Source organism: Bubalus bubalis, chromosome 11, assembly GCF_019923935.1.
Source record: "Bubalus bubalis isolate 160015118507 breed Murrah chromosome 11, NDDB_SH_1, whole genome shotgun sequence".
NCBI lineage: Eukaryota > Metazoa > Chordata > Mammalia > Artiodactyla > Bovidae > Bubalus > Bubalus bubalis.
Window position 1 is genome coordinate 91,138,446 of NC_059167.1, and position 13,977 is coordinate 91,152,422.

The 13,977-nt window shown below is 36.5% G+C and overlaps 1 protein-coding gene across 6 annotated transcripts in view; it reads right to left on the reverse strand.

Annotated features, from left to right (window-relative positions):
- The window catches only part of TXNDC16 (thioredoxin domain containing 16), a 103,049-nt gene that overhangs the window by 26,547 nt on the left and 62,525 nt on the right, over nt 1-13,977 (reverse strand). For all 6 annotated transcript variants that reach the window (XM_025296341.2, XM_025296340.2, XM_025296343.2 and 3 more), the window contains 4 exons: nt 12,486-12,654; nt 12,008-12,144; nt 3,418-3,502; nt 1,666-1,804 (listed from right to left, as the gene is read on the reverse strand). In XM_025296341.2, coding sequence (XP_025152126.1) covers nt 1,666-1,804; nt 3,418-3,502; nt 12,008-12,144; nt 12,486-12,654 — 530 coding nt within the window. The remainder of the gene's footprint in view (nt 1-1,665; nt 1,805-3,417; nt 3,503-12,007; nt 12,145-12,485; nt 12,655-13,977) is intronic.

Here is a 13,977-nt window from a genome sequence, read left to right on the forward strand (position 1 = left end):
GTATATAGGAGCCTGGAGAGCAGGCCCAAGGTCTGTGCTGGCCATATGAATTTGTGAGCCATTACATAGATGGTATACATGTCATTCTCCGGGCTTCCCAGGTGGCGCTAGTGGTAAAGAACCTGCCTGCCTATGCAGGAGACATAAGAGATGCAGGTTCAATCCCTGGGTTGGGAAGATCCCCTGGAGGAGGGCATGGCAATCCAGTCCAGTATTCTTGCCTGCAAAATTCCATGGACAGAGGAACCTGGTGGGCTACATACAATCCATGAGGTCATAAAGAGCTGGACATGACTGAGCAACTAACATTTAACTAACTATGAGCATTATTTACCTGGACTAATTTGTCATCAGGTTCATTAAAATAAAAGTTTGATGTTATATAAAAAATGTTTACCATCTGGCCATCCACTGCTCTTTCCTATCCAGAGGGAGTCTTTCTAGTACCTAAGGGCAGGCCAGAAGATAGCTTACTCCTAGCTAGCTACTGTATACAGTCACTGATGCTCTCGACTTCAAAGCTCTAACACAAAGCAGCATTAGGAAATTTAACAACAGCACTCATGGAATTTTTTTAAGTTTGGGAAAATCTATCCCTAAATTTAAGCTTGGTTAAAGAAGTTATGATTTATTCTAATTTTCTTCTTTATAGTTTTCTGTATTATCTGGGGAAAAAAGTTAACATCTTATAAAAATTCCAAAAATATTAACTCTATGGATGTGCTAAAGAGACAGTCATTTAATAAAGTCATTAAAGACAAAAATGTTACTTTAATAAATAATTTAGAAAACCGCATCCTAAAAATTTTAATGACTTGATTAGTTATAAACCACAACTTTAATTAGGGAAGGGGAGTTAGTGGGGCTGAGGCCACAAAATGACTTAAAGAACACATTCTTTAGCCTAAAATGTAATATTGTTTAGATCATCATGACAAAAGAAAACAACAAGAGGATATTCATTCAGTATTTATAGTTGATAATACTGCTCCCATGTCACTTTAGAAATGTAGAAAAGCATCAATTTATAATAGTCTAGCTGTGTTTAATATTAATGCAAAACAATCAAAATCAAGAAATGCAGGTTACATCTGTTGTGCCTTTAAATCCACTATTATACAAAGTAGGCATCAGAAAAGGACTTTGATAAAACATATTTTTCTCTACAACAATGTAAGCAATACTAGCTAACATTTGCTGAGTGTTTACCAGGCTAAACACTGTACACAGAGCACTGAACACCCATTCTCATTCAGTCCTTATAATAACCATTTTACACATGTGGAGAGCCGCTGACATGCAGCCAGCAAGGAGGCAAGCAAGGATTGGAAGCCTAGCATGCCGCTCTCTGGAATCCAAACTTGCTTCTTGCCAAGTTTCAGCCCAGATGGAGTACTTCAACCGGCCATCAGCCACAAGCATCTCAGCAAGAAAAATAATCCAAAGACATGTAGACTTTTGGCAGTGGATTAAAGAAGCTATATGCATGATGGGTGAATAATAAAACAGAATCTAGAGCTCACCAAATGAATCTAGAGCTCACTGAACATCAAGCCCTGTGCCAACAAAAGATGGAAAACCATGCATTAAAACACACAAAGTTCCTTACACTATCTTTAACTGCTCTAGATTCTATTTCAAACAACATCCTTATTATATACTCACAAATGTTTCCAGTGATGCATTTGTTATTATTTGAACTATGTCTTGCACATGGACGTTAACTAATGGAATGCTCTCTATTTTGCCTTCTTTGTGTCTGGCAAGCAGCAGGGCTGGAAGAGTTACAGTATATTTACTTGACCTGTGGAGAAACGGAGTATTAAAATTCCCAACCAAAATATAGCAAGTCATCGAAAACATGAACAGTTAGGCAAAGAAGTCACAATGGAGGCAGCAAACGGGAAGCCCTACTAAGAAAAAAGAAAAAAAAAACCATTTCCAGGCAAACTTAGCTCTTATGTGAGGCTATCTGAGCAAGTTCAAGAGCCTTGACAACCTCGATTAGAAGAAAACAACAGATACTAATCTAGCCAGATTTTTCTTTTTCTAGACAATTTACTCATCAAGAAAATGTCTAAACAGGATTAGGAACACACTGAATGGTTCTTAACTTTATGGACTGCTCACCCAACTGCTGAGCAAGGAGATAGGCATTTATGAGAATAGGCTTGTATTTGCCAGGCACTATACCAGGTGCTTCTAGTTACATTTTTATTTAACCCTCAGAATGGCCCTATAATCCTCACTTTACAGATGATGAAAGAGTGATAAATAGCAGAGACAGAATTCACACTGAGGTATTCCAGATACAGAGTCTGAGCTCTCTCCATTGAAAGAGAACCTGAAATCCGCTTTCTCCTACCACTTCTTTTGCTAACTAAACCTAAAAGAAAATCACTGAACAGGAAAAAATGACTGTGTGAAATTACCAGTGATATGGTAACATTTATATCATGCAAAAACTTAATTCATGCTAAAACAAAGTATAAATCTGAAGACTGGGCTTTCTACTGCCCAGTCTTCAGATTACCTGGAAGGTGCTCTTAGTGGATGAGTCAGTTATAAACAAAACATACTCTGAAAACTACTGGTCTAGAAGACAGTGGGTGATTAGCCATGTGTCAGTTGAATAGGTCTCATATTCCCTACAAGTCCAGAGTTCGGTATTCACTTTTCAAAAGTCACTGATTTCTTGGATAGAACAGGAGCTCAATCATCAAATGTGTCACCAGTGTTCAGGATGAAAGATTTAATTAAGCTCAGAAATCACAATTGGAAATAATATAGTCAGAGGGTAAGAAACACAAACAACTCCATGTGCATCTGAAGATGAGTCGTTAGTGTAGAATGTGATGTGTATTAATAACGTCTAAATTTTCAGTTCATTCATTCTGCAGCAATTGAAACATTTTATAGTTTACAGGAGCCCCAAATTCTACAAATAAAGCAACTTAAGTGGCTATAAAAAGCACTGCTTAAGTGTACGTCTGCAATAACAAAAGTAAGTAGAACTATCGGTTCATCACCTAAAACTCTGGGAGAAATATGTAAAAACTCTGATTTTTATGCATACCTTGATGGCAAATCAAAACCCAGACACTCAAGATGTAATTCCTCAAAAAACTATAACTGCAAAGAATTTAAACTGCAGGTAACAGAATCCAAAGAGGAAAAATTTTATAGGAAGATGAAATGGTATGAATCCAATGTTGCTTCATGGGGGGCTCTAGCCTAAAGAAGAATTTTGAGTATGTAAAAATTCTAAATAGCCAGATAGTACTTTACAGATTTTCCCAGGATGAAATTAAAAATTTAGGTATGTTGCTGCCCTATTTTCCTTAAAAAGAATCATGTGAAGACAGGTAATACATTATTTTGCAAACTTCCTCCTCCCTAAAATTATAATACACTTACAGTCTCAAAACATCTTCTTCAGAATAAATTCCTGTGGTAACATATCCTTTTAGGTAGCTTCCTGCTTCAGTGAACTCTTCTTTCGCTATAAATATACAAACAAGATAAAAATCTGAAACCTTTAAAGTTACATGTGCTATTCAACTGGTGAACAGATTTATAGATGATAGTGCTTTACTATTAATTATAAATATATTTCAGTATAGACCTTGTAGCTTCCCTGGTGGTTCAGTGGTAAAGAATCCACCTGCCAAAGCAGGAGAAGTGGGTTCAATTCCTGGGTCAGGAAGGTTCCCTGGAGAAGGAAATGGCAACCCATGCCAGTAGTCTTGCCTGGAGAAGTCCATGGACAGAGAAGCCTGGCGGGCTACAGTCCATGGGGTCACAAAGAGTTGGACATGACTGAGTGACTAAACAAGTACCTACCTTGTTGGTTCTAAAATAAACCTGTGTTATCATGACATTTGATTATTATAAAAATGTACGTTAATATAATGCAACATAATGTACATAATGTAATGTTATGAAAATAAATGTACTCTAAATGTACAGTTGACCCTTGAACAACATTGAGTTTGAATTCACAAGTCCACTTAAACATGAATTTTTTTCAATAAATAGAGTACCTGTATTTTCATTTTATAGACATTTAAACTAGGTGTGGGGAAAGGTTTATGTTCTCCATAAACTCAGAGATGAGGATATCAAAATGGGGAGATGGGGAGATCTCAATCAGAGATGACAAATATGTGGAACCAAAAGAAGGAGGCTTTGAGTCCTAATTCTACCCAAACTGAGCTTCCTGCCCTTGGGTAGATGATTTATCAAACCCATTGTTTTTAAGGCAGAGACAGCAGCATGGAGATTTTTCACTGCACAGGGGGTCAACAACCCAAACCCCCTCATCTTCAAGGGTCAATTTATAGGATTTATAGGGTTCTGATCATACAGATTTGTTAAATAAATATTTGTTGCCTTTTAATCTACTCCTGCTGCTGCAGCTGCTGCTAAGTCGCTTCAGTCGTGTCCCCACTCTGTGCGACCCCATAGACAGCAGCCCGCCAGGCTCCCCCGTCCCTGGGATTCTCCAGGCAAGAACACTGGAGTGGGTTGCCATTGCCTTCTCCAATGCATGAAAGTGAAAAGTGAAAGTGAAGTCGCTCAGTCGTGTCCGACTCTTAGCGACCCCATGGACTGTAGCCCACCAGGCTCCTCTGTCCATGGGATTCTCCAGGAAGAGTACTGGAGTGGGGTGCCACTGCCTTCTCCGTAATCTACTCCTAAGGCAAGGTAAATGGAGACAGCTGTGCTATATGGAGCCTGGAAAGACAGCAGGTATGTGAAATGATGCACACCTTATACCACAAAACCTAAAAGGACCTACATGCAAAAAAAAGACAGAAGACTGGAAATTCTAGTCCTCTGACACTGTCTGTGTTAGGGTTCTACAATTATGAGGGATTTGCATCTTCTTTTTTTATTTCCTGTATTTTCCTGTAAGGTGTTTTTGTTACTTTTGAACTTCGATTACTTTGTGTATTAGTCTTGTCCCATTTGTTATGATATGCATATTCAAAATAAGAACTATTATCTCTATAGGCTTTGTGAATATATTTTCATAAATAATAGCATATTCTGGATCTTACAACTCAGAAGCAAGTCTGAATTAAACAGCTATAGACTAATGAGAAAAGAGCAGAGATGGACTTTTGTAAACGATGTATTCTTGCCAACTGAAGGTCAGATGATACCTCGGCTGGCTGCATGAAAGGTTCACAGCAGCTCAAATAGAAAAACAACGATGGAAGAGCTGAATCATAAGGCACCTAGAGGTCTGGGTATGCTGAACCCAGAAGATCTGTCCCTTAGCAGTTAGTACCATGTCCGTGATGTGAGCACCAACACCATTAACACTGGGTAATCACCAGATTGTCTTTAAAAATGAGGCATGCTTTCCACAAGACTGCGAGACACTGTAGTAAAGCCACTTACTAGGGTGGCAAGATCCAGCTGCAAGCAGCACTGAGAGCTCATTTATGATCATCAAGTTAGTGAGAAATGAGTAATCCATGAAAACATTTTCTTTAGCCTGTGCTATACCAAGCTAGAAAAGATACGTAAGAAAACAAGGCAAACAGAAGGAACTGAGTGCCTACACTCTCATTTCTAAGAGAAATCTCCCTAAATTCTGATCCATAATTGATGACTGTTACCTAAAGCAGTGACATAATGGAATCTGTTTTAGCATCTTCTTTTTTAAATAAAAAACAGTAGGGAAAGACACTAACATTCCATATAATTTGCTCATTCATAAGATTCTAAACTCATGAATATGTTTCTTGGAAGGCTCTTCATGAGTCTACTTGTTCATAAATCCTAAGAGTTCCTTGGGGAATGGGAGTATTCAAGACTGTAGACCTCAGGTCTATATCTGTTTCCACTAAATCAAAGTGTAAATTCCCCTTTGAATGTTTGAAACCAGGCACATTCTCCTCTTTGGTGAAAACTGCCATGTATGTCAGAATATATGGCAACCCAAATATAAGGAAACGATCAGTTATCTAAATAAAAAGTTTTTAACCACTATAAATATACTTGAGATGTAATATTAATAGTGACTTACAATATTTAGTTGTTTTAACTTTAAGCATATTTAATTGCATAAAATAAATACATTAATTTAGCAATACTGCTTCTTTCCACTGTTACATTTTATTACATAGCTATATTTATACACACACATATGTAGATCCATCTGTATTTTAGCTCTGTTAGCAAGAGGCAAGAACACCCCAGTAACTAAAAGCATTCCTAACCCCTAGATCTCAGCTTTTAGATTCAATGTCTCACTAAAGGAAACTGGATTCCCTGGAGAACTGGCTGATTCTAGGAACGGGGCTGGGAACATTTTGCGGCAAAAGGACATTCAAAAAAACAATGGAGACATATCAAAGGTCACAGGTACCAGGATGAGGGGGAAAAAAGCAGAATGAAAGGGATCCTAGGACAACCTGAGCAAATTAATGAAAGTGACTGATTATAATCCATTGAATAAAATAAGAACTCAGCTAACCATACTGATAAACAAACGAGTAGTATGCCAACTAATAAAGGTAGAAGGAATAATGGAATTGGAAAGTGCCTACTTGGCAACTATCATAGTAATACCTCTTTCAGGCAGTGAGTGGATTCTAAAACCAGTATGCAAAGTAAGATGAGAAACAGGACATTTACAGATTTAAATTATATTCCCACAAAGTATTTATTAACTATAAGGGGAAAAGTAGTAACTTTCTAGTGGAGGGGCCTGAAAAATACACCAGTGGATAAAAGAGACATTTCAGCTTTCACGGGACTCACATTAGTCTTCAAACCATTAGAATCTACATGAACAACAATTAGTATCTCATTCAAAAGTGCTCAGCAAATGCTGGTAGTTAGCATTTGTGAATATAATCAAAATGAACATAAAAATTTTATGGATTCATAAGAGCCATAAGAGCCCTTTATTGTTTTATGTTTTCTCATTCAGTAGACGCTGAAAATCCAACAACTATCACATGATAGTTTTTGCAAACAAAAACAAACAAAAAAGAAGAGGAACTAATACCTGACTTAAAAGGAACCAAGCCAGTAAAAAAAAGCATCATATCCAGACTACATCATTCTGGTACACCAGAACCACCTTTATGTATCAGTACTTCAGCATTATGCTTTTCAAGTTTGTGAGAGGTAATTATATGTAAATTTATCATCATTTGTATAGAAATATGGTCAAGTACAGTGTTTCTGGGGGTCATGCAAGTGACTAAGTGGTAAAGAATCTGCCTGCCAATGCAGGAGATGTGGGTTCGATACCTGGGTCAGGAAGATCCCCTGGAAAAGGAAATGGCAACCCACTCCAGTATTCTTGCCTGGGAAATCCCATGGACAGAGGAGGCTGGCAGGCTACGGTTTATGAGCTCACAGAAGAGTTGGATACAACTTGGCGACTAAACAACACACTGTTCCTTATGTCGATCTCTAAATAAAATACATATGTATATACACACATATATGAAAAATTCCCCTCAGCATGTACAATCAGAGAAATATTTTCTCTATGGGTGACTCAGCACCCTAACTAGTATTTTGCCATCTATTATACAATGATGATAAGTTGGCAAAAATTTCATCTTTGTTTCTATTTGCTAGCAGATTGCTCAGGGTTAAGTTTTATGATCACTGCATTGTTTCTAGATATTCTACCTAATTATCTCCTACTTTTATTGCTTGACTCTTATCCTTGTTTTAATGATTTTATTGTATTTGTGCTTTTTATTATCTAAAGACTAATTCTTTTTGGAAGGAGGCCCAGTGTAAATAATAAACAAGAACTTCAGGACACCAGGCACCTGAGGTAGGCAGAAAACAAGGTCAATGTGGGTGAAAAAACATGAGAAAGGGAAAAAGGAGTAAAACATAGAGGCATTTACTTCATGATTTTTCATAGAATAGAAATTAAAAAGTTACGCCCTCTGGATTTTGCCTTCTAAGATGGTAAGCCACATGGCACACATTAACAGTCTTATTCTTCTTTCTAGTGAGTTCTTTTGGGTTTTTTTATTTTTTTTTAATTTTGAAGACAAAGTAGAAAGCAAAAATTACTAAACAGCAATTTTTAGAAAGCAAAATTTAGTAAGAATCAATAGTTAATAGTATCAACTATATACAATTATAATGCTGGACATTGGGGATCTTCTTCCCATACAAACACTCTTAAAATATTTCATTCAGACTTTGAAATTCATCTTAAATAAAAGAAAAATGAAAGAGGAAGTTTGCTACATAAATGGAAACAGCATGAGAATGCCAACTAAACATTGTTACTTGCCATCTGCCTCTGTAAGGATGAGGCAACCAACCATTTCAGTTGTGTTCAGTTGAACACACCCTGAAAGGAGTTCAGGGTGGAAATCAGGAATGAGGCACTCTGTACTCTGGGCAAAACTGGCAGAACAAGCCTTCAGATAGATATTTTCAGAAGATTTTATGGACCCAATTTCTTATATCTTTTCGTATCTAGAAAAGCAGCACTAAAATCATTAACAGAGACATCTGTTCCTTGTGACTAGTAGCAGTCTTATGTCAAAACGTGTGCCTGACTGCATGTAATCCTCTTCACCACAATTACATATATACTGCCTCCCCGCTCAGCTCTTCAGAGCAGATCCCCAAAACTATCGGAGAGGTTGGCTCCAGGCTATAATCTTCATTTTGCCCCCCAATAAAACTTAACTCACAACTCTCACATTGTGCTTTTTTTTTTTTCTCAGTTGACATGATGAAGAAAACACTTTTTGCTACCCAGTCAAGAGGCCACCATCTCCAAAGCCAAGAAAATAACATTCTAAGCAACACCATTGGTTAGAATAAATGTCCTGTGGACTCTCTCTTTAAAACTTATTGAAAGACACAGTACTTTGAAGGACAAAAAAAGTAAAGAGAGGCAGTTTAAGTATAGAGAAGTTTTACTATTAAAAGAACACTATAGCCAACAGTGTAGAGAGAGTTCTAATTGCTCAGTTGTGTCCGACTCTTTGCGACCCCATGGACTATAACCTGCCAAGCTCCTCTATCCATGAATTCTCCTGGTAAGAATACTAGAGTGGGTATTCCACTCTCCAGGGAGTCTTCCCAACCCAGGGATCGAACCCGGGGCTCCTGCCTTGCAGGCAGATTCTTTACCATCTCAGCCATCAGGGAAGCCCACTGGTAGGCTTATGATACTATGGAAAACCAATGATACTATGTAAAACAAACAAATTAAACTTATTAGTATAAGCATTGTATCAAAGCTGAAGGCAAAAGCATTAATTTGAAATGCATCAAAAATAAGATGAATTAGTTTTCCTAGGTTAGTCTCCCATGGAAATAGAAATAAAAGCAAAAATAAATATGACCTAATGAAGCTTACAAGCTTCTGTATAGAAAAGGAAACCAAAAATAAAACAAAAAAACAACCTATGAACTGCGAAAAAACATCTGCAAAGGATGCAACCAATAAAGGCTTAATTTCCAAAATACACAAACAGCTCATACAATTCAATAACAAAAAAACAAACAACCCAATTGAAAAAATGGGCAGAAGGTCTAAACAGAAATTTCTCCAAAGAAGACATACAGGGGCCAACAGGCACATGAAAAGATGCTCATCATCATTAATTATTAGAGAAATGCAAATCAAAACTACAATGAGGTACCACCTCACACCAGTCAGAATGGCCATCATTAAAAAGTCTACAAATAATAAATGTTGGAAAGGGTGTGAAGAAAAAGGTACTCTATTATACTGTTGGTGGGAATATAAAATGGTGCAGCCACTATAGGAAAACAGTATATGAAAGTTACTCAAAAACCCAAAAATAGAGTTGCCATATGATTCTGTAATTCCACTCCTAGGCATAAAACTAGACAAAACTAAAATTTGAAGGGTCATAAGCACCCCTGTGTTCACAGAAGCACTATTCACAATAGCCAAGACACAAACAACTCAAATGTCCATCAACAGATGAACAGATAAAGAAGATGGGGTACATACATATATAATAGAATACTACTCAGCCATGAAAAAGAGTGAAATATTGCCATCTGCAGCAACATGGATGGACCTAGAGATTATCAGACAGTGAAGTAAGTCAGAAAGAGAAAGACAAATACCATATGATATCACTTATATGTGGAATCTAAAATACAACATAAATGAAATATCTATGAAACAGAAACAGCCTCACAAACCAGAACAGACTAGTGGTTGACAAGGAGGGAAGTGTGAGGGAAGGAAGAATTGGGAGTCTGGTATTAACATATACAAACTTTTATATATAGGATGAATAAACAACAAGGTTCTACTGTATAGCACAGGGAAATATTACAGTATCCTATGATAAACCATAATGGAAAAGAATTTTAAAAAAATATATGTGTATAGCTGAGTCACTCGGAGGTACAGTTGAAATTAATACAACATTAGAAATCAACTATCCTTCAGTAAATTAAAAAAAATAAAACAAAAATTAAAAAAAAAAAAGAAATACCAATGAAGCATAAAACAATCAACAAAAATTTGAATAAGTTTAGACAATATGTGTAAATGGCTGAAGTTCACTTAGAAGAGTCAATAGGCAAAAAAGATAAGTTGTCAAAAAGAAAAAGAGACAACCCAATCATAGTCAACATACTTTATAAAATAAATAGACTAAGTATCAATAGGTAAAGTGACTAAAATAGAAAACATTTAAAAAGATACGTGTATATACATTAGCTATTCAGAAAAAGACAAACACTACATGATCTGGCTTTCATGAGGTACTAGAGTAGTCAAATTCATAGAAATGGACAGGAAAATGGTGTTTGCCAAGTGCTAGGGAAACAGGGAAAGGGAGTTGGAGAAGGAAATGGCAGCCCACTCTAGTGTTCTTGCCTGGAGAATCCCAGGGATGGGGGCGACTGGTGGGCTGCCGTCTATGGGGTCGCACAGAGTCGGACACGACTGAAGCGACTTAGCAGCAGCAGGGAAACAGGGAAAGGGAGTTGCTCTTTAATGTGTAAAGAGTTTCAATTTTGTAAGATGAAAAAGTTCTGGAAATCAGAATTTGCACACAATAGAAATACAGTTAACACTAGTTAACTATACACTTATCAAGTGTATGAAACTTATAAAGTTTCATGTTATCTGTGTCTTATCACTCACAAATTTTAAAAAAGAATATTCAAAACAAGAAGACAATATAGCATAAGAAAATATATATTATAAAGCAACAAGAAGAGACAGGTAACTATTAACTAATCAAAATGATAAGGATTTTCTATAGCTAAAGCAATAGAAGAAATCTCAAAATGAATAAATTTGAAAAAAATTTTAACTATTACATATAAAATTACTAGGCAAAGCTAAAAGCAAACAACAAGCTGGGGGAAATAATTGGAATATTAATCAAATGACAAAAGCTTAATATCTTTAGTATATAATAATCTCATAGTAATTCCTTAGACAAATGCTAAAACCTTTAAAAAAAAAAAAAGAATAACACATATACAGTTTACAGAAGACAGAGTTATTCACCTACTGGGAATCCATAGCTATTAAATAGTCTAAAACCTACACAAAGACTCATAAATAAAAATACTCTTTACAATACAAAGCAAAAAGGAAATAAAAGAAATTATTTGTTGGTAAACAGTTAAATAAATTATGGTATATTCATCCAATCAAATATTATACAGCCATGATGTTTTTGAAGAATATTAATCACATGGAAAAATGCACCCACTTAATGTTAATAAAAACAGCAGATACTAACCTAAATACACAGTACTAGCCCAATTACATTAAAATGTATATTAATATTTAAGACATAAGTTCACAAGAAAAGAGGGAAGAAATTACCTTAAAATTTAACAACTCAAAAGATTTTTATTTTTCTTCAAACTTCTTTGTATTTTCAAAATTCTCTACAATTGAGTTCTCTTTAAAAGATTAATTCTTTAAAAAGAAAACAACAAGCCTTCGACTATACATTATATAATTTAAATGTTGAGTTCCACTTACCTCTTGTCATGGTTGGACTAAACAGTCCCAGTACTGACATGGTAGAATAGGAAATTAGGTCTTTATATAATTCCCCATTTAAATATTCTTCTGCTTCTTGGACAGACGTAATGTTCACTGGGCATGAAATCCTGTTGCTGGATGAATATTTATAGTCAAAATTAATTTTTAAAAATACTTCTCAGCTTGTAAAAAAAAAAAAAAATATATATATATATATATATACTGAACTTAGTATATTCCATAGGATAAACATCTGACAAAAAAAAGACAACACTATTCTAAACAAAACAAAAAAAAATCAGTCTCATTAAATAAAATTTCTATCTCCCCAAAAGTGATAAAAAGTAATAGACAGGTTCTTCTCATCAGTGTTCATACTTCCTTAACCTATCCAAGGTGTGTCAAATAAGTAAGGGAATTAGGAGTTGAATAGATCTAAAACTTAAAAAATCTTAGGGTGAAGCTGAATACTTACAGTTGAATAAATTTTAAGAGATCTTCAGTTCCCAGCATACCAGTGTAAGATACCGGGTTCTGGCCTTCCTTGTACATCTTTACAACAGGAAATTCGGTAACATTTTGCTTGGTACACACATGAGACCAATCTGCGCAGTTTACTCTAGCAAGCAGCATAGTGGATGTGCCTAAATAAAAAGAAAAATGCACATTTTTATAATGTTAATGTAGAAAACTCAGTTGTTGAGAACTGTTAATGTCTTTATATTCCGCTTATTTCAACTTCTCGGCAGCATGACATACTCCTAGTGCACTCTCTCCCCTTGGTTCTTTGCAGCACCTCCTCCCATCGGCTCCAACCTCTCCCCAGCTGCCTCCTTTTGTTCCGTTTTGCAGGCTCTTCGGCTAGTGGAGTCGGGAGTTCCCTCAAGGCTCAGTTTAAGTTGTTTTCTCTTCTTGTTCTTCACTCTCTTTTAGATAATCTCAATAATCAACAACCACCTAATAAATCCTAAATTTATAGCTTTGGCCCAGGATCCTCAAAGTTCTAGATCCATGTATCCATACTGCCTTCTCTAGGTCCCTTTGAACAGAAACATCCTCAAACTCAAGACGTCTAAAACCAAACATGGTTTCTTTCCTCTGAACAGTAGTGAACGTTTTCATCCTGAGCAACTCTGAAAGCAAAGTATCACCTTTCACACCTCTTCATTCCTAAACTCTGCAGGTCTTACATTATCAATCTGCACGCCTTCCAATTTTACCACCTAAATTTTGAGTACCTCTTATATCTGTCCCTTTCTCTTTACTGCCACCATTCTAGTCATCACTTCTAATTCATCTCCCAGAATTTAATATGTCTCTACACTGAAGCTAGAGATATCTTTTCAAAACTAAAATCTATTTTGGTATCAGCCCACCTCTACCAATTTTACCAGTCAGGTCTTTCTCACCCTTCAGATCTCTGCATGTGTGACCATTTCAGAGAAGCCCCCACTGACACCCTGATCTACATCTGATTCTTATACTCCTAAAGGACCATGCTCTTTTCCCTACCTCATCATGGAATTATGTACTCATTTGTGTTGTTGTATGATTTGAGCTTCCTGAGGGACTGTGTCTGGTTTCCTCATCACTGAGTTTCCAGAATCTACAGCAGTCCTCGTACATGAAATACCTTAAATATATGTGTGAATATACTATCTAGGGCCTCCATGATATTTACCTAGGGCTTCTCTGATAGCTCAGACTTCCCTAATGGCTCAGACGGTAAAGTGTCTGCCTACAACGTGGGAGACCTGGGTTCGATCCCTGAATAGGAAAGATCCCCCTGGAGAAGGAAATGGCAACCCACTCCAGTACTCTTGCTTGGAAAATCCCATGGACAGAGGAGTCTGGTAGGCTACAGTCCACAGGGTCGCAAAGAGTCAGACACGACTGAGCAACTTCAATTCACTTCACTTCTCTGATAGCTCAGTTGGTAAAGAATGTGCCTGCAATGCAGGAGACCC